We start from the raw sequence: 20648 nt of genomic DNA on the forward strand, positions 1-20648 counted from the left end.
TCCACCCAAACTTGGAGGCAGGTGCATCACAGTAGGTAGTCTGTGGACTTAAAAGTGGATCACAGTGCTATTGGTGGCCGTGCTAAATGTAGGCTTAACTTATGCACAAAATATTGGGTTGTAATCCAAATAGGCCTACAAATGTAAATCATAGGCCTACCTATTTTAATCGTCATCCTACCACTGATATCTAAATGGTTTGTAAAAACAAATAGCTATGTGTCATACACACATCGTTACCATGGGTCCAATTACGCATACAGATGAGATGTTCAGTGAGATTTAACTTAACTCACCACCTCTTTACAAGAGACGACATAGTACATTGTAATGTTTGTTACTTTTAATATAGTATATTTATGTGAAACTGTTCAGGATTTTACTTGAAGGGTAATAAACAGCCAACCACATTTATGTTGTATCCTTTGGAATAAAAGTGCAATCTTGGCTAAATTGATTTTAGGATGTTCTATTTTTCACATTTAGTTGTGTTTACATTTTGAACAGTAGGCCTACTAAAGGAAATAGGGGAAAGACCAACTGAGATTGATTTAATGAGTTGGCCTAATTATAAAGGTGATGTATTTAACAAACTCATTGAATAAACATAGAATTATTATATTGAATGATGATCCGTGATGGTGGTGAGTTGGTTCATCTGTCTAAAGTAAAGCCATTAATCTTGCTTTTCAGCTCGCAGGTTATAGAGTCCTTATAAATTAATAACTCACTACATTTGAGTCAGAAAATGGTCTCAAACTGGAAATAGACAACACTGGTCACACACATTAGGCCTATATTGCTAAACTAAACTATTAAGACGACATAATTAAGACACAAACTATGAGCTTCTGTCATTGTAGCCTAGGCGTATAAATATTTCACCTTTTTGACAGGGAGGCTAATAATGGATTGTGCAATCATAAAATATAGCCTTTAGCCTATAGCTTAGTTATAACCTTATCTGAGGCATTTCAACTTTAGAAGCAGAACAAATAAAAGTTCCATTCGCCTGTAACAGGAAACTGTAGCCTAGCAAACACCTTCACCTCATCCTTTCAGGACATAGACAAAAAAAAAATATATATATATATATAAAAAAAAAAAAAAATCAGGCCATCCAAAATCACTAATTGCAGACCTAGCCCACTTATTTCCGGTGACATTCACAATCAATGTGTTGTGTTTTATATCAGAAATGTTTGCTATTAATATGATTTGCCTAAACTAAACGAGCCTCTGGACTTCACATTGCAGTGATTTATTTTAGAAATGGCCTGCATTAGGCTACACGTTCCAAGTCACACATTAAGCTTATGTGTGTGTGTGTGTGTGTTTTAAAACACTTCCATTAGCCTCTCGCACTTGTTCTATGGTCCTGTACCTTTGTGAACTGATAGAATAATATAGGCTACCTCTCAGTGCTGGCACTGCAATGCTCTCTATCACTGCCAATTTGTGCTGATGTCGACGCAGTTTGTGACTGCTCCACATGGTCCAGGTTTGTTGATTACAGAATTATCCATGCACTGATGCAGGTCCTTTAGATTTTCTACTTTGTACAAATGCTCTGCACAGAAACATGGCAAAATCCAGGTTAATTCATCGAAAGCCTATGTGACACAGAAACATGCCCAACTACAGGGTTTGGAGAAGGCATCGGCAGATGAACTGACCTCCAGTGTGTCAACAAGTTGACCTCAGACAAATACCCTGCTGTAGGGTTCCTTTGAGATGGAATGTAGCCTATCCTAAAGTTTCCACGCCCTCTAATGTGATGGCATGGATAAATTAAATTTACTTCCAAATACTGAGTAATTAATTCCAACGATAAACCAGCACTTCCTTATGTACCTCATATTGTAGCCTGATACCTAGCCCAAGTAAAAAAAAGAAAAAAGAAAAAAACAATCAGCTTGCACATCGCTGAGGAGACGTAAGTTAATGAATAGGCAAGTCGCTCACATCACAGCTGTATCCCTGCGCATGCAAGCCAATACAATCGTTTTTTTAAAACATATTTTGTCTTTTACATGGAAATTTATATATACAAGATGAAAATAAAACTTCCAGACATCATTTTATTAATTTCTGAGGTTTTGTGGTCTATTTTACTGTTCTGTTTGAAAGAAGGGTATCTATTTTATTCTGTGGCGGCAGGATACAGCAACCGCAAGAGTTGTTATAATGGCTTGCACAGGATGCGACGCCATCTTCCCTCCCCTCACACCCTGCCAGAGCAACATTGGTGTGCGGAGATTCTTCGTCAACAGCGACTGGAGGTGGAGTAACCTAGTAGTGGCGATTTGTTGGTTTTCTCTGTTTTTAACACAAGCCACTGATTTGCACAGCTGACGGGAGAAACGGATATACTTATTTTTCTCGGGTGAGTTTAAACTGAAATAGTGCTCCTTTAGTATCAAAGGTTTGTGTTCACATGGTCGCTAACATTAGTGGTGTTGCTAGCAACATATTGTCTTAACGTTAGATCAGCTTAACCATGTAACGTTAGCTAGTTGGCTTTGAGATTTTGTATCGTGCGATAGCGGTAACATTAGCTTGTTAGCTAATTTCAGCTAACCGTCTACTTAATGTGTGGGGATCTTATTTTTGATACCGGTTACGCTTTAACTTACCGATTGTATGTAGCGGGAGGTGTAGTAGCAGCTGAATCCCTCATTTACTTCATTAACGTTAACATAGAATTACTTGGAAACTGCTTGTAAACGTGTTCATCTTCAATCGAGTTGTAAATAACGTTAACAGGAACATGTTTGGTCCAATATTCTTGGTTTACGTTGAGGGTTAGCCGCTCATCTGCTAATATTATACTCATTACCGGATTCTTTAAAACTTGGCAAGCTAACGTCAATGTAAATGGTAACCAATAATTGCCTCTGGTTTGTAGTGTTGATATGTAACGTTACCGAGGAATTAAGTTAACCTTTTCGTTAATATTTGTTGTTGATTCAAACGGCTTAAGGTTACTTTACGTTAATTTGTAGTGCGTAACGCGGATTAACGTGCTTTTGTATTTTTAAATTGGTTGTAGCGTCAGCTGGTATTATCAGTATTATAGTTTTTCCTAGCTAGCGGGCTTCTTAGCAGACTTCGTGCCAAACGTTAACGTGAGCTCCCGCTTTGCATTACTTGATTTGTAATAGTAATGTTACTCACATAATTTAACTCTATCCATGCAATAAACTTAAGGTAATGTAACACTACCGTTACTGCAGTCAACTGCCTTGACGGAATACTGGCTGGCTAGTGATACTTTCTAGTGACTTGACTATGCATGGCCATCCAAAACATCTTTGTGTACACACTCCTTGTTAATGGAGTGGGTGGTGGGTAACGAGTGGTTGGTAGTTGAAGGGATTGAACTTCATGCAGTGCATTTAAGCAAGAACTACGATCTAGCACCAGGGCGGCTACATCACCCAACATTTCTGTTTTTGTGTTTTGCTCGGGTAGGAAAACTTTTGATTTAGCCGATTAATAATCAAGAGTCCCAGAGCTAATGTTAGTCCCCCAAAGCCAGTACGCTAGGTAACTTTGTTAGCTCATGCTGCTTTAGGGTAAAACGATGCGGTACCACGTTCAATTGAAACGCCATGTATTGTTATTTTAAAGAAACATGATTTTCATGATCTAGGAATACGTTTTCCTCAGTTATTTCTCTCGGCTGTGTTGTAACACATGTCTTCAATCTGTGTCCGTGTTGTTCGTTATGTATCAGTCTAACTCATCATTGCTTTTGGGAATACGCAAAGTAAAGTTTTGACATTGTAATTTCTTTAAATGTGCGTCGATGACGATTTTTCATAGTTGCATTTTACTTATTGAAAGGGACAAAGGGATACAAAATTCTTGGGCCGATGTGGTTGGAATGGAAAGGAAGTCGAGGAGGAGCCTGGATTGAAATCCGACTCTGTCTGCACTGGTAGCGGTAACTTGTAAAGGGAGCCGAGGTCGTGATCGAGACCTGCCTGTGGGGGTGGGGACTCGCTGAAGCCTTCCGATCTGAGTAAAGCACCGTGTTTAGGCGTGCAAAACATTAACAAGGAGGGTGGTTCAGGAAATACCCCCACATGTTTGATGTTATTTTCCCTGCTCTTTTAAAAATACGTATAGAGCCAGAAGCCGGGCGAGGTAGAGGGAAATGCCACTCTTGGTGCCTCCGACGAAGCGTTGCCTACGTTCGCGCTAGGGGCACCGCAGATCAGTAGCCTATGTACATGTTGGCCGTTGTCCTTATTTTAAATAAATGACTTTAATTTCACACCAATGTCGACATTCGTGAATGGGTGAGATATCGTTGAGGAATGAGTGTACATTTGTCGCGGTGGATTTCCTTTTTACCCCACTAGTCAAATGCTTCGATGCCTCGCACGCCGATACGCATTTCTTCCCATAGATTAGGACGGCATAATCAAGTTATAGGCTACTGTATTGAAGCCCTTGGATGGCTCGTAGGTCATTGGAAACAATTTGGTTCAGACATAAGAGACCACTGTCTTGCGAGGTAGAGGCACAGACAGTAGGGTAGAGGTAGTTTTCTTCCACAGTTGAACTGGGTAGCCCAATTGCTGTATAGCAAAATAGCGGTTTGAAACACGTCGTATGGTTAACCACATGACCTCATGGAATTATTTTTCTACACACATGCAGTTGTACCTTTTTGTTCTTGTTACTGGACGCAATATTTACGGAAAGCTGCATTGTTGGTATATTATTGAGTCATTGATATTAAGTCATGGTCGCTGTGGCTAAGCGTTCTCGGTTTATAGTAAGAATATATCTGTAAACGACTTCAGTCACTAATGACAACTTGCTGTTGAATATTTTGTTGTTTGACATCATTGGTTGGTGCACTACTGCAAAGTGTGTATTTGACCACTGTACAATTGGTGTCTGGTGTCCAGAATGGCTGTCATACAGTCAAGGCAGTAATATTGAAAATCCAAATGTTTAATGTGGCAGCTTGTTAATGCTGGTCATTGTGAGCAAACGTTTAGCATTTTCCTGTGTGGTGGTTCTAAAGAGGCTGTGAATGTTACTCTAGCATGTCTAAAGACCAGGTGACCTCACTAAATGAAGGGACTGGATTGTAGCCTGATGTTAACATTTTCAGTTAGAATATGCATTGCCAATCTGAGTACACATGCACGTTTAGTGATAATAGGTTTATGTTCCATCATGACCAGTTACCAGAGTTCTGTTGTTGTGCATTTTCCATGAATCCACTCGGAACACATTTAGTGGTATTGAAGTCACCAGTGCAGGGAGGGTCTAATACGGTGCTGTTGGCCCTACAGTGATCTGGATGAGGACATCAGAGTCCATGAGCAGTCTGGCTGAGTGGCCGGTCTACTGAATAGCCTGTGGTATTTGGGCTGTGCTGAGGTGGGGGTAGCAGCCAGGGTCTTTGCCATTGTTTTTGGTCGGGCAGTTGGGCGGTGGGTTCATGAGGCCCTGGCTGCTGACTCCTCACATTCTTGTAGTGCCACAGCTGCTGGTAGGCAGCTTAAACCAGGCCATGCCGCCATCAAACACTGGTCAGCAGAGCAGCTGGGGGCCACAGTTTCGTTGACATGCTGACCAAATGGTCAATAAGCATTTTTGTGATGCTATGTATGTAGTGTTACGGTGTGGAAAAAGTTGGTTGAGCTGTGAACGAACCGTGGCATAGTTCCATCACAGGACGATTGACATTGTAGCCTCTGGTTTGTGCGGTGTGCTTCTTTTGAATAAAGGGTGTGCCTAGTGACTGCTACATGTGAAATGTTGTGGTGGAAGTCTGTAGCTGGCGGTGGTGCTGCCTGGTCTCCCGCTGGTGAATAAATGAGGGCTCCAGCCACGGCCTGCTTTACAGCGGTTTCTTGTGACTCAAGTTGGAGGATGTGGAAGGAGGCCAAAAGCTTGATAATTGGCTCCTTCGTGGCATGCAAGTCAGACAGTGGAAAAACAAGGAGATGTGAAGCTTTAATGATTTTGGTGTAGTTAGACTGAGGCTCATTCACAGCCATGTGCAGTAGAAGTGTGTGTTTTTTTCTTCTTATCTTTGACTGTAAAACATAGTGCTGGGAATTGCCGCAGAGGCAACAATGCGGTCACAACATTTGAACCATGATGTATTGCGATTCGTAACATTTCCAATAGACCAAGTATTGTGATTCAGTCCTGCGATACATTGCGATTTATTCCTCCCATAAAATTTGTTTTTATGTGCTGGAAGCGTCTGCAGCCATCTTGCCGTGGTGTTTTTTTTCCACTGTGCCATTTCTGTAGCATTTGAGGCAATATCACACACATATTGTGATGTTTATCAATGCTCTATTGTGACAATATTGTCCCTAAACACTGTAGTTTTTTTTTTCTTTAAAGTAAAATGTGCCGTCTTAGAGATTTTGCTTGTGGGAAATAGGCACTTGATGTCTGCAACAGGTATGCTGGCATGAATTCCAGTATCAGGCCTACAGTCTTGCAGGCGCTCTAGTGTTATGTTTCCTAAAATACAATTTAAAGTGGAAATGTTTTGCATTACTCACAGACTGGCACTCACTGGATGTGCTGAAACATCACGTCTTTATTTGAGCGTCACTGAAAGCTGCTGTTCACAGCTTTTTACTAGGCCTGTTGTAGACATTATATGATCTATTGGACACTTTTGGTTTGACAGATTTTGAAAGTTTACTTGATATTGCCACGCAAACCCTGTAGATTTGCCTCATTTGTCGTGTGAAGTGGGCTTTTTGGGGGGCTTTGGAGACAACCATGGGAGGGGGAGTGCTGAGGTCAGACGTGAGTGTGAAACCCTAATGATATGGTAATGGTGGGGGGGTGGGGTGGCCCCCGGTCTGGGTGACTCACTGCAGGCCATTGTGAGGAGGTGTTTACTCCTGATGTTGATGGTGGGGGAAGGGGCAAGAGCGACCTTTAGGTAAAGGCTCAATAGAGGACTTCAGTTCAGGCCCAAATGGCCAGTTACCACAGTGTGGATGGGCCATTCTTAAATTGTTAAGCAGAATGTAGAGCTGCTTGATGAGATTGTGAACCAGTTTGGATTCAGTCTCTTGGTAGGCTGTGCTAATATACTCTTGTGACTGTTGTTTTAGTTGTATGTTGTGGTTGCATTTGGAAATTAAATTACCAACAGAAGAAATCTGCGCCTTACACAGTGGCTGTCGTCAGTGTTGGTGCGTAGGCTCCAAATGGAAAAACTGTAGAAAAACAAGAATTCTCAGATTTTTTAAGTTTATTTTTTTTAGTGCGATCTCCGGTCTGGTTTCTCTACCTTTTCTGCATTTGAAAAGTTTCATTTCAGATGTCCTTTCTCTACATGTTGGGCTGCTGTGTGTGTGTGTGGTGACTGGGAAGTCATATTCATGCACCTCTGGCTAATCTGTGCGATCAGAGGAAGTCTGCTCTGAGTCACACTGGTTCATTGTGTGTTCAGGCCGTCAGCAGGAAATGGAGATGGGATTCTCAGTCTGCCGTCATTGTGGTGTTCTACAGCACACACACACACACACACACACACACACACACACACACACACACACACACACACACACACACACACACACACACACACACACACACACACACACACACACACACACACACACACACACACACACACACAGAGCAGTAATTGGAAACCGGAATCTGAAACCACCAAAACTTGCCTTGATTCTTACAGGTGGTTTCTGAAGTTGTTTGCTGGTAGTAGGCTGTAAACTTTAATCTGCAGTTGAGTACCTCAAATCACTGGTTCTATTCTCCAAGTTGGCTCAGCATTTGTGATGGGACATGGATGGAAAGTGGATATCCAGTGAACATGTAGGCTAGTTTAATTGTGTGCTTCTTTAAATCACATTTTTCATTTGGTTTTGCTTCATTCAAGTTTTTCCATTCCAAGACTACCTAGCTGCTGAGCCTTTTGTGTGTGATGTTGGGTCAACTGGGGTTATTTTGACCTGAGCGATACGATGTGATGAACCTCTTGGCAGCCGCGGTGCTGATAAAATGTATTTCACAGTATGCAAATGGGACCCGATTGTTTGAGTGGTGTCTGTCTGCTGCTGTGCGACAGTGCTTGACTGCTGTTCTCTGTTCTCAGATTAGGAAGCTGTGCAGGCTGCAGGCTGTGAGAGGAACATGGCTACCCAATGTGAGTATCCCTGCTGTCGCACCCCACTGCAGAAACCACCTCTCCACCTCTGTCCTCTCTTCCATACTTGTCTCTGTAGAGTTATTTGAATGGATAACAGTCTTCAGTCAATATTTACTGAAAAAGGCCTTTAGTTTTGTAAAGCTCTCAAAACAAAATAAAACAAAGATTTGTATAGGTTTTGTATTGTATTTTTATGTTTCATACTGTGTAGTCTTGTGTCGATGGTTCACATTTACTATAAATACTTAAACCAGACTGTCGAGGTTGTAATGCCTGGGTGCATTTCTAACATCCTGCTGCCTTCTCCCCCCCAGCGGATCTGATGGAGCTGGACATGGCCATGGAGCCGGACCGTAAGGCTGCAGTCAGCCACTGGCAGCAGCAGTCCTACCTGGACTCTGGTATCCACTCTGGGGCCACCACCACAGCGCCCTCCCTCAGCGGCAAGGGCAACCCAGAGGAGGATGACGTGGACAACCAGGTCCTGTACGAGTGGGAGCAGGGCTTCAACCAGTCCTTCCCACAGGACCAAGTGGCAGGTAGGCTTCTGGTGCACGCTGCTCACTCTTCCACGTCAGTAGAGCTTTTACTGTGCTGAGAACCTCCCGGCAAATGGCGCTGACGTGCTGTGTGTCCTCAGACATGGACGGGCAGTACGCCCTGACGCGGGCACAGAGGGTGCGGGCGGCCATGTTCCCCGAGACGCTGGACGAGGGCATGCAGATCCCCTCCACGCAGTTCGACGGCACCCACCCCACCAACGTGCAGCGGCTGGCCGAGCCCTCGCAGATGCTCAAGCACGCCGTGGTCAACCTCATCAACTACCAGGACGACGCCGAGCTGGCCACACGCGCCATTCCCGAGCTCACCAAGCTCCTAAACGACGAGGACCAGGTACACATGCGCCACACACTCACACGCGTGCAGATTATTAAATCCTGTTAAATGCAAGTAGACAGCGGTGGAACCTGCCTCTGAAGTGCATGTGTCTTTCCTCCAGGTGGTGGTGAACAAGGCAGCGGTGATGGTGCACCAGCTGTCTAAGAAGGAGGCGTCGCGTCACGCCATCATGCGCTCGCCGCAGATGGTGTCGGCCATCGTGCGCACCATGCAGAACACGGGCGACGTGGAGACGGCCCGCTGCACCGCCGGCACGCTGCACAACCTCTCGCACCACAGAGAGGGCCTGCTGGCCATCTTCAAATCCGGCGGCATCCCCGCCCTCGTCAAGATGCTGGGGTAAGGCTCGCCAGCGCCTATTAGCACCGTCCACTACGCTACATGTGAGACGTTGTGATAGCTGCTGTACAGTGTGGTGTGTCTGAACAGAGTTCTCTTCTCCGGGTTCTCCTTCAGCTCCCCCGTGGACTCGGTGCTGTTCTACGCCATCACAACCCTACACAACCTGCTCCTGCACCAGGAGGGAACCAAGATGGCGGCGCGCCTGGCCGGCGGCCTGCAGAAGATGGTGGCGCTGCTCAACAAGACCAACGTCAAGTTCCTGGCCATCACGACAGACTGCCTTCAGATTCTGGCCTACGGCAACCAAGAAAGCAAAGTACGTTTTTTTGTTTTGAAATGGCTGCCATGGTGTCGTTTTGTCTCCCTTAGTTCAGCAGCTGACAGAGTGCTTTCTCTTGTAGCTCATCATTCTGGCCAGTGGAGGCCCACAGGCACTGGTCAACATTATGAGGACCTACACCTACGAGAAGCTCCTGTGGACTACCAGTAGAGTCCTTAAAGTGCTCTCTGTCTGCTCAAGCAACAAACCTGCCATTGTTGAAGCTGGTGAGTGCCCCACTACTGGCCTATTTCTCTGCCGTCCTCATTCACTGCATAGTGGTATATTGTGTGTGCTGACCGGCTGATTGGTTGCCCTGCAGGTGGCATGCAGGCTCTGGGCCTGCACCTGACGGACCCCAGCCAGCGGTTGGTGCAGAACTGCCTGTGGACCCTCAGGAACTTGTCAGACGCCGCCACCAAACAGGTAAGGCTCGGTCTTCCCATGCTCGTCCTACCTGCACGCACCTCGTCCTCTTGTGCACTTTCCTCCCTTTTCTTCCGCTCTACATGAGACCTCTCTTTCTGTCTCCCCACTCTTTCCATGGAGAAGACGACCTTAGCTGAAGTAGATGTGATGCAGGTAAAGAGTAGCCATTCCTGCCTTTCTCACTGGGGGGGGTCGCCTGCTTACTTAACTCAGCTTAAGCAGACCCTGAACTTAGCTTAAACAAAGCTATTGATTCAGACTTGTGACTTAAACGTGTAAACTTCAGAAATGTTTAATGCGGTTGCTGTGGAAGTGTCTGTTGCTGATGGGCCGCCGTTCTCTGCTCTTCCCAGGAGGGCATGGAGGGTCTGCTGGGCACGCTGGTGCAGCTGCTGGGCTCCGACGACATCAACGTGGTGACGTGTGCGGCGGGCATCCTGTCCAACCTCACCTGCAACAACTACAAGAACAAGATGATGGTGTGCCAGGTGGGCGGCATCGAGGCGCTGGTGCGCACAGTGCTGCGCGCCGGCGACCGCGAGGACATCACCGAGCCCGCCATCTGCGCCCTGCGCCACCTCACCTCGCGCCACCAGGACGCCGAGATGGCCCAGAATGCCGTGCGGCTGCATTACGGCCTGCCCGTAGTGGTCAAGCTGCTGCACCCCCCTTCACACTGGCCACTCATTAAGGTGAGGGGCACCACGCTCTGGCTTGTGATTCATGTTTTGGCCTCTCTCTTTCTGAACGGTTTCTAAAGATGGTGGTCCCGTTTGTCCTTTCCAGGCCACCGTAGGACTGATCCGTAACCTGGCACTGTGCCCTGCCAACCACGCTCCTCTGCGTGAGCAGGGTGCCATCCCACGCCTGGTGCAGCTCTTGGTGAGGGCACATCAGGACACCCAGAGACGTACCTCTATGGGTGGCACACAACAACAGTTTGTGGTGAGTGGAAGGGATGGATGGATGGATGGATGGATGGATGGATGGATGGATGGATGGATGGATGGATATAGAAGGGATGGATGGATGTAGGGATGGATGAATGAATGGATGGATGGATGGATGGATGGATGGATGGATGGATGAATGAATGACTGACTTGTGCACAGGGATGGATGGGGAGCTGAGCTGGGAAGTAATATTGTTTGTATTGTGTTCCTCAGGAGGGAGTTCGCATGGAGGAGATTGTCGAGGGGTGCACAGGAGCCTTGCACATCTTGGCCAGAGACATTCACAACAGAATTGTCATCCGGGGACTCAACACCATTCCACTCTTTGTCCAGGTATGTCTGGAGATGCTCCATCCATGGCCGATCACAATGATCCCTTTGTGTGCCATGGAATTCAATATTGGAGCCAAGGATTCCTTCATTGATGCAGCACATACTTGTACCTTTTGAAGTGCCGCTGATCTAATGCTGCCTCTTGGTCTCCTCCAGCTGTTGTACTCTCCCATTGAGAACATCCAGCGTGTGGCGGCCGGCGTCTTGTGCGAGCTGGCCCAGGACAAAGAGGCCGCGGAGGCCATCGAGGCCGAGGGAGCCACCGCCCCACTCACAGAGCTGCTGCACTCCAGGAACGAGGGTGTCGGTACGTCTCCACTTTAAACACGGCCAAGCTCCCAGGTCCAGCGCTGTGATCGTGCCCAGTGCTGACTTTGTTGTGTTGAGGCTGGGGGAGAGATGGGTGTTGAAATGGCATGCTGGGGAAGCTCATTGCACCGTATGTTACACTGTCATTTGATCCCAACAACTGTACACATTGCAGGGCAGGGAGGACGTTTGAGGCAAAAGAACGACTGCATTCCCCAAAGATTACAGCAAGCATTAGAGATTGCATACGCAGGCTGTGAAATCTGTTGATGCAGACAGACAAATAAACATCTGTGACTGTCTTGGCAGCAAGTGTGCTGAGAAGCTGCTATTTGACCACGGGCTGTAAAATAAATGAAGCCTGATCAGTGAGATTGTTCTCATTGCTAGTGTCAGGCTTCTCATCTCACTAGCTCATTTCTCCAGCCAAACTCATTATATACGCCACATTGCACTTCATCTCCAAATGGCCTATTGAAAGTTATGTTCTTTAATGGAACAGATTAAATGGGGAAAAATCAGGCATTAGAAAATTGATTTTTCTGGATTTGCGCAAAGAACTCCAACATGCATTTATCAACCATAGGATATTTGCCGTTAAAATAATGCAATCATTTGGAGTTTTATTTTCTGGCTGTGTTCAAACAAACAAACAAACAAACAAACAAACAAAAACATACAAGTATTGAGTGGAATTCCAAACGTCCTTGTTTGTCGTGTAGTTTGCTGTTTTGCCAATATTGGTTTTTAAAATCCATTGGCACATCAAACACGCTGTTGGTACAGAAATTTGATTACTGACACCTTGAACGCCGGAGTCAATGTGTAGAGATCAGATGGCCTGCCCGTGTGTCGGCTCCATGTCAGGCCCAATTAGTTTAGTCAATGCAGTGGAGGTGTGTGTGTTTGCATGCGTGCTGTTGGCCTGTGTGCGCTGGGCTTAACGCTCTCTCTCCTCTGCTCTCTCCCCACCAGCCACGTATGCGGCCGCTGTGCTGTTCCGCATGTCGGAGGACAAGCCTCAGGACTACAAGAAGCGCCTGTCTGTGGAGCTCACAAGCTCCCTCTTCAGAACGGAGCCCATGACTTGGAATGAGGTAACACATCAACACACTAGCCCCTTAGTCTGCACGTGCGCTTCATGTTATGAATGGCACATTAGTCACCTATAGTGCCATGTTCTACAAGAGAACTAGCGCTTGATTACTTTTAAGTGTGTGTAGTGTACAAGAGAACTAGCGTTTGATTACTTTTAAGTGTGTGTAGTGTACAAGAGAACTAGCGTTTGATTACTTTTAAGTGTGTGTAGTGTACAAGAGAACTAGCGTTTGATTACTTTTAAGTGTGTGTAGTTTACAAGAGAACTAGCGTTTGATTACTTTTAAGTGTGTGTAGTGTGGTGTTCCCCCTCTGATGAGTGTGTGTGTTTGTATGTCCACAGACGGGAGAGTTGGGCCTGGACATGGGCGCACAGGGAGAGCCTCTGGGCTACAGACAGGACGGTGAGTTTCCCATCCTCCCATCCCTACTTCACCATGGTTTGCATACAGACTAATAAGCAACCAACTGTGTGCGCTGACTGCTGTTGAGGTTTTAACATGACTTAACTGAAGCTACTGGTATTGCTGATCACTGCCTGGCCAAGTGTGTGGAGAAGAGAACTCAGAGCAGTCTGTCCACTGTCCTCAATTACTTTAAGACCCTTGACCGCGCTGATTTAAGGAAGTTGAGACAGCCCTCATCTGCTGGCTTTTAACTGCAGCACTGTGCGACCGACACAATTAGCAAGTGGCAGATGAGCAAGTTAGATTGGCATGTCAAGTCATGGATTCATTCTTACAATGGGTCTTGTAAAAATACAGGAGTTCAACTGAGCCCTCTCACCTGACTAGTGGATTGGTTTGGTTGTGTAGTGCTTGGTGGTTTGGTTGTGTAGTGCTTGGTGGTTTGGTTTATTTGGCTTCTAACCATAGCGTGTGCTTATCCTCCCTCTCGTCCACCCACCCACCCACCTGCCACTCCCACCTCAGACCCCAGCTACCGCTCCTACCACTCGGGCACCTACCAGGACGGCATGCCCATGGACCCCATGATGGAGCACGACATGGGAGGCCACCACCCTGGCCCCGACTACCCCGTGGAAGGCTTGCCCGACCTCAGCCACGCCCACGACTTGATCGACGGCCTGCCGCCAGGCGACAGCAATCAGCTGGCCTGGTTTGATACCGACCTGTAAATACCAAGTACTTTTTAGGTAAGGAGCCCCCCCCTCACCCACTGCCTGGCTTCTGTGTGGGGAAGAGCTGCTGTTCGGCATGCTGCTCACACGACTAATGATGTGTCTGTTGAGTTTGTGCTGCGGGTGTGCTTATCGCAGGAGTAACACCATCCTTTCCTGTCTTCACAGCTGTATCGTCTGATCTGAATGAACCTGCATTGTGATTTGGCCTGTAGAGTTGCTGGGCGGTCTCAAGAGGAGGAGGGGGCTGGTATCTCAGAAAGTGCCTGACACACTCATTCAAGCTGAGTTTCCTATGGGAACAAGTGGGGTGGGGGGGAAATAAAACAAAAGAAACAAACAAAAACTTTTGTTCTGGTCCTCGTGGGTCGGAGATTTTAACGGAAGAGGAGTCTGTGGGGTGGATGTTTGACGAACGAAGGAAGCCCAAGAAGTGGATCCTAAGAGATGGAATTTTCAACCCTAGCCTTGCCTGTATTTTTTATGACATTTTATTTTTTTTAATGATTTCTCTGTCTGTAATGGTACTTATGTAGCTTGCTTTATGATATTGGTCTTCTGTTTCTTTGTTTCCTTTTTGTTTTGTTTTTGTTTATTTTTTTGCAGTAATTTGTATTCCTTTATCAAGTCTATCATAGTGTTAAGTTCTAGTGGTGATGCTCCATCAGTTAAAGACTTTATCAAGTTTATGGTGTAGGAAACACTAATAATCATTTGAATTGTACTCTGAACAAGTGTAAACATTGTGTAGCTTTTGTATAAAAAAGAATTGGCAAAGGTCCAAATCTGGATTTTTCCCCCTTGCTTTAAATGATCTCACCATTTCCAGTGTCACTGAAATGTTCCAAAGGGTGTGCAATGGGTGGGGTCACTATTTTTTTTCTTTTTTTTTGATGGTAGCTCTAGAAGGTTTTGAAAAGAACCCCTAATTATTGTAGCCTGCTGTGCTTATTGGAGACATGGATATCACATGGCTAAACAATAAAATGGACTTAAATTTCCCTTCTGCCTGGTCTTAGTTTTACTTAGCTTTCATGCTTATTTGTTGGCGTGTCTGTGTAAATACATTCAGGACAACTGGAGTCGAAAACGTGTGTCCTTTAATATATGTGCAGTATAAAAAAAATAAATACAAAGTACAGATTGAGCATAAATAGAGTGCATTGTTTGCCTTATAGCTCCGTTGGGGCCGAGTGGCCAATCCCCTGTAAGATGTCGGTGGCGAGTGCTCCCACTGCAGCGTCTGCCTGGGCCCTGGGGGAGAGAGAGAGCACAGGTCAGAGGAACCGTCCTGTCAGGGCTGTCAGTCGGACGACTAATTAGAGCTTTTGACCTGCTTTTCATGGTGCAAGTCTGAATATTAAGCTCTTTTTAAGTTTGGACGGCAAGCTTCATCTTGATGGATGACTGCCCTTGAAAGGGTCTGATTGCACATTTCAGGCCGGGTGCCGGCTAATGCATTTCCTACTGGAGTTGTGGAATTAGACTGGCCACACCGTTAGTGTTGAAGTATACCTTTTTGTATTTATTCTGGTTTTACAATGCTGTTCTCACATAATGGTAGTTTTGCAGATAGAAAAAAAAAAATGCTGTGGACAATCGTTGGGTTGTTCTCAGGGAGTAATCTGAGAGCTCAAAAATGCCTCCGTCTCTAGTTTTCATAGTGACGAGGGAAAGTCAGTTCAATAACACTGCTTGTCTTTATAGATTATTGGTTTTAGAATGGTAGTGTGGGCTATCAACAAGTTAAATCCAACACGACCTTGAGCACCTGTCCAAATAAAAGCGCTTGCCGTCGGAAGAAAATCACCACGTTTGCTCTGCTAAAAAAGGCTCGTCCGATTTGTGTGTCAACAAATTCACATGGGACATGTGATTTCTTCTGGCTGCAGAATTGAGTCTCCAATTAGAATCCGTTGATGAGGAACGGCCTCAGTGAGCGCTTCAGCTGTGTGCACTCATCACATTTAGCTGCAGCCTCTCCCTGTTTCCCCCCGACCTGCTCCTGAACATGAAAGCACAACCTCTGTGGCGGGGGTGGCTGGGGTGGGGTCTGAGAGCCACAGAGCGCTCCAAAAAGCAGAGCATTGTTCTGAGAGGAATCTCACCCAGACTTTGGGAGAGAGAGGGAAAAAAAAACAATATTGTTGAGGTTTCTTTTTTTTCCCCTGGCAGGCCTGGCTGGCGGACTTCAAAGGGATGTGCTCTCGTTCTTAGAATGAGAAAGGGAGATGGGGGCAGGGGCCACGGTGGCCCAACAATGGGCCAGTATCAATTCGTTTTTTTCCCTCCTTCTTTCTTTTTTGGAGGAGCCCACAGCTCAAGGAATCTTTCATTACGAGAGCTCTGCCTGGGCCTCCCCTGCCTGAATGGATCAAAGTGGAGGGCCACGCTAAGAGCCTGAGACCCTGAAACCCAGATGGGCGGGAGGAGGGAGGAGGGAGGAGGGGAGGGGGCTGGAGCGTTGTTTGGGTGGGAGGAGGGGAAGGGGGTCTCACCTGGAATGATGGGAGAGTCTCTGAAGCAGGAGGATGAGGCTCTGACCTTCAACTGATGACCAGCAGGAACCATCTGAGGCCGTCATCTACACACACACACACACACAAACACACACACACACACACACACACACACACACAATGTTGGTCTCAATTACTTGCCGCATACACAGAACTAAACAACCACACCATCATCTATCACACCACAATGCTTTAAAAATGGCCCAGAGGCTGTGGAACGGATAGCTCTCGTCTCATTTCCTGCCATGATGTCATAGTGCTGACACACTTTCCTACCTCAGTGACAATGACCCCAAAACCAGGGCGAGCAGAATGGAGCTCTGAGCGGATGTTCTCTAGCCATCCGAGTGGCGTATGAGGCCAGTGGAAGCGCTCCACTCAGGACAGCAGGCTTTAGGGCACTGGGACAAAGAAAAACTCCCTATCTGCAGCAGCTGGTCGACTTCACTCAGGAGCCCCGTTTCTTGTGTTCACTAAATGTGTACATTAGTGAGAAAGCAAATCTCAATGGGGGTGTTAGACAACGGCTGGGAAACTGTACAAAGTTGTATCCATCAATGGAAAATGTCAGTTCACTTGATCATAGGATCATAGGTTTCAGGCACACACCCACAATGGTCTTTTAGCTGAGACTCCACAACAAGGTTTAGAGAGCAGTCTTATTGCATAATGTATAAGAGCTCTTGTGTTCATCACTCAAAACAACTATACCAAAATACTCTTCCAGGACCTGCCATCCATCTCCCATATGAAGGTAAGACTGAAATACAAAACACACCACCACAAAGCTTCTTAACAAAACAAGTCCCTTTTTTGTCTGTCTGAAAAAAAAAACAAGAGCGAGCTAGGCTCAGACTTCCTCCTCTGAAAATCATCTCCTAACCTCCTCCTCCTCCTCCTCTCCCAACCTGGCAGCTGATAATAAGTTGAAGAGACACCTCGTGCCGTCGTGTTGCCTCCGTCGCTCGCGAGCGCATCCCCGCTGTAATCTCCCGTGACAACGCTCCTGCCTGCCGCGCCGCACAAAGCCGCGCACAAAGTGCCCGTTGCCAGGCAACAGGGTTACGTACCTAGGAAGGCACTTGTGCTGCCCACAGCAGCACTCATCCCGAGTGCTGCTCTCGCCGCGCTCGCATCTCTGCCCGCCAGGACCGGACGCAGCGTCCCCACGGAGCGCCGAGGTCTGCTCGTGTCCCCTCACACACACACCTGCACACACACACACACACACACACACACACACGGCCTCTGGCTTCACTAGCTCTCTGCTCCTCAGCCAGAGTGTGAGGGGGAGGGAGATCATCAACTGACAACCTGCTGCATGTAGCACTGGACCAGCATCCTCTTGGAAAACTTGTTTAACGTGAGTGTGTGTGTGTGTGCCTGTGTGTGTACCTTTGTGTGTGTGTGTGTGTGTGTGTGTGTGTGTGTGCCTGTGTGTGTACCTTTGTGTGTGTGTGTGTGTGTGTGTGGAGAGAGGCACACAGAGAGAGAGTTACCTTTCTGGCGGATAAGCGTTCTGAAAAGAGATGTGTATCTGGGTTAAGCCGATTTGGAGCACTGTTGCCCCAGCTAAGGTTAGCGCTTTGCCAGCGCGCAGAAACAAGCTTAATAGTGCGAGTGAACATAGTATGTGAAGCACTTAGTGTGAAGGCTGAATATTACACATACAACTCAACGCCCTACTCTCCCTGACATGAAACACACATCATGAAAGAAAGCACTTAATATGCAAACCCTATTTTTATTCACATCAAAGGCACACATACTGAAGCAAACCCAACCTTTGTAATTACGCACTGAACTAACATGCCTGTTAGGATATTAGTATAGTCTACCAGTCCCCGATGGAAGTCCTGGGAGATCTCCTCTGCCTTTTCCTGCTTTTCCTTTCATTAAGTCGGCCCTGGCACCAGCGAGAGCACGACCCAGTGTGAAGTGGGGAGGGGCCAGAGAGGAGAGGATCTGAGCCTGGACTGGACTGGTCCGGCGGAGGCCCGTGCCACTGGAGAGTGCCGCTGGGTTGGACGAGCTCCAGTGCTCCTGCGCTCCTAATCTCCCCCCCCCCACCTCCTGTGCCCCACAGCTGAACTCAAAAGAGCAGCGCAAAGAGTTGAACAGCAGCACAAACGCCCCACGCCGTGTTGTTAGAGGGGCTGCAGCCTGGACGGGGCGAACTGGATGACCCACGGCCCGGCCAAAGTCTATGCAATGGCCATCTCGTCTGAAACACGCAATGTAAACACAGGCAAAAAAAACAAAACACTGCAGAGGCCACCGTGTGTAAGTGCAGGGTAATGGGGGACAATGTGCTGGGTTCATGAGATCCAGTCTAGCCTCTCTGAGACTCACTTCAGGTGTACATCACCAAAATGACCTGTTATGTATTTCCACCTATTAATATAAGAGCAGAGGACTCAGCACAAAGCACAGGAACATGCTAATTGGGTGTCTTGCACTGATGTCAGACCTAAAATCAGCCCTGCTGGCGTACAATTGACTTAAGCACTTTTGGAATTCCTCATTTAAGGGTCTCTGAGCAGAGCAATAGGGAAACACACTCAAGTCAGTGGAAGCGCTTGAAGGCACGTGTGAATTATTTGTAGAGATTCGTTGCTCACCTCACGCTGTACTAAAAACGATGCCGACCGCCTGCATTTCACAACCTGTGCAAATCGACTTGGCTGCACACCTAACTAAAACCAGAGGGCTTTGCTAAAACGTGAACAACTCTGACGGAATAAAACAATTCTAGTGTTCTCAATAACGCCACTGCGCTGCCCATCTTTGGATCACTGAACGCTGGCTACTCATGCCTATGCTGACGCCCGCACAACTCCCGAGCTCGCTGGTTGGTAGAGCGTGCGACACGTGTCCAAACCCAGCGCTCACACTCACAGTACACATGGACCAGGGCACTGGTCAGGCCTGGACGCCAAGCACAGCCCTCCGTCTTCCTGTCTTTGAACCTCTCCGTTTCAACGTGGCGTTACATGTGCCATATCTATTTCAGATATTATGAGGCAATTAGCTCTGTCTTTGATGGGCTGATAAAGAACACGCACCAATTGTACAGGGGGGGGGGTGGTGGGGGGGGCTGCAATTAATGAATACTAATTAAAAGGCCTTTGTTGACAGCGTAGGCTTGGAGAAGAGACAAGTGTGCAGTGTTTTCCATGGGCCTAATTGAAAGCCTTTGTCAGGGTGCTCTCTCCGTCTGCCCCGCTCTGCTCAAGAGCCCCGCACTGCTCCCCATAAAAGCGGATGAAATAGAAATTGATTTGCATGATTTGCATAACAACGCCGCTGATTTGCCGAGTGTAGGCCAACTGTCCATCCAAATGCCTCATGAAAGGAACATGAGGAACAGCGGACAGGGCCACGGCCAGTGATTAGTGAGGGGGAATCAGGGGCTGAGTCGAGCTCGGAGTCCGCGTCGCGCACAGCTGTAGACGGGCCGCGCTGAATGAATGCTTTCAGTCGGGCAGCCTGGCACCCCGTTACCACCGAGAAGCCACAAGTCTTAATTAAGACTATATGTACTTTTTAGATTGATGACATCAGAATGTGTGTTTAGCTTTTTAGAGTCAATGTCTCATTGAAAGCCTGGTCTTTCAGAAGTAGAAACAATTCCATGGATGTCATGGTTTCTGAAGCTCTGAAAAGGAGAACAGAACTTCACCATAAAAATCCTGCTGGTTCATGCGCAATTTGCCCTGGCACACGAGAGGACACAGTTGAGTTCATCTGGCTTTTAACTACTGAATCACACACTGCTCCGTCTGTTGGTTGCGTGAGGGTGGGCCATTTCTGTGCGTGAGAACTCCGATGGGTGAGTCGATGTTTAACACGCGAGGACTGCTGCTGGAAGTGTGTGTGAGTGTGTGTGTGTGTGTGTGTGTGTGTGTGTGTGTGTGGGGATGAGGTTGTATGCGTCACGTCCTGGACTGGCTGGAGCCTAATGAAGAGGTGAGCGCTCCGGTGACTCAGCGCTGCCTGGCGAGGTCTGTGGCGAGCGGTGCGGTGCGGTGCGGTGCGGTGCGAGCAGCTGTGGGCTGGGGGACGGCTCTGCATAAAACGCTGCCGCTGCAGCCACGCAGGCCCCCTAATCCCTCCACTGCAGGCT

At 47.1% G+C, this 20648-nt stretch overlaps 2 protein-coding genes across 6 annotated transcripts in view; one reads left to right on the forward strand and one right to left on the reverse strand.

The window, feature by feature from the left end:
* The first annotated feature begins 2228 nt into the window (after positions 1-2228).
* ctnnb1 (catenin (cadherin-associated protein), beta 1) lies at positions 2229-15004 on the forward strand. Of its 3 annotated transcripts, none has more exons than XM_062539610.1 (17): positions 2229-2386; positions 8126-8176; positions 8494-8718; positions 8820-9073; positions 9180-9418; positions 9536-9737; positions 9823-9967; positions 10063-10166; positions 10293-10322; positions 10523-10861; positions 10956-11114; positions 11336-11455; positions 11612-11762; positions 12740-12861; positions 13206-13266; positions 13795-14018; positions 14172-15004. In XM_062539610.1, exons 2-16 carry the CDS (start codon positions 8164-8166, stop codon positions 13998-14000), a joined length of 2370 nt encoding a protein of 789 aa, XP_062395594.1. In that variant the 5' UTR covers positions 2229-2386; positions 8126-8163; the 3' UTR covers positions 14001-14018; positions 14172-15004. The 3 variants fall into 3 exon arrangements, with proteins under 3 accessions (XP_062395594.1, XP_062395596.1, XP_062395597.1); XM_062539612.1 differs by having other exon boundaries at positions 8131-8176; XM_062539613.1 differs by lacking the exon at positions 10293-10322.
* An 88-nt stretch (positions 15005-15092) lies between these two features.
* The window catches only part of ulk4 (unc-51 like kinase 4), an 80442-nt gene continuing 74886 nt past the window's right edge, over positions 15093-20648 (reverse strand). For all 3 annotated transcript variants that reach the window (XM_062539608.1, XM_062539607.1, XM_062539609.1), the window contains exons 36-37: positions 16502-16587; positions 15093-15257 (exon numbers count right to left, since the gene is read on the reverse strand). In XM_062539608.1, the coding sequence (XP_062395592.1) occupies positions 15176-15257; positions 16502-16587 (168 nt within the window). In that variant the 3' untranslated portion in view covers positions 15093-15175. The remainder of the gene's footprint in view (positions 15258-16501; positions 16588-20648) is intronic.

Source organism: Sardina pilchardus, chromosome 6 (genome assembly GCF_963854185.1).
Source record: "Sardina pilchardus chromosome 6, fSarPil1.1, whole genome shotgun sequence".
Taxonomy (NCBI): domain Eukaryota; kingdom Metazoa; phylum Chordata; class Actinopteri; order Clupeiformes; family Clupeidae; genus Sardina; species Sardina pilchardus.

Coding starts and splice junctions, on each gene's coding strand:
- ctnnb1 (XM_062539610.1), top strand. Junction 9,968..10,062: donor ACCTGCCATTGTTGAAGCTG/GTGAGTGCCCCA, acceptor GTTGCCCTGCAG/GTGGCATGCAGGCTCTGGGC. Junction 13,267..13,794: donor TCTGGGCTACAGACAGGACG/GTGAGTTTCCCA, acceptor CTCCCACCTCAG/ACCCCAGCTACCGCTCCTAC.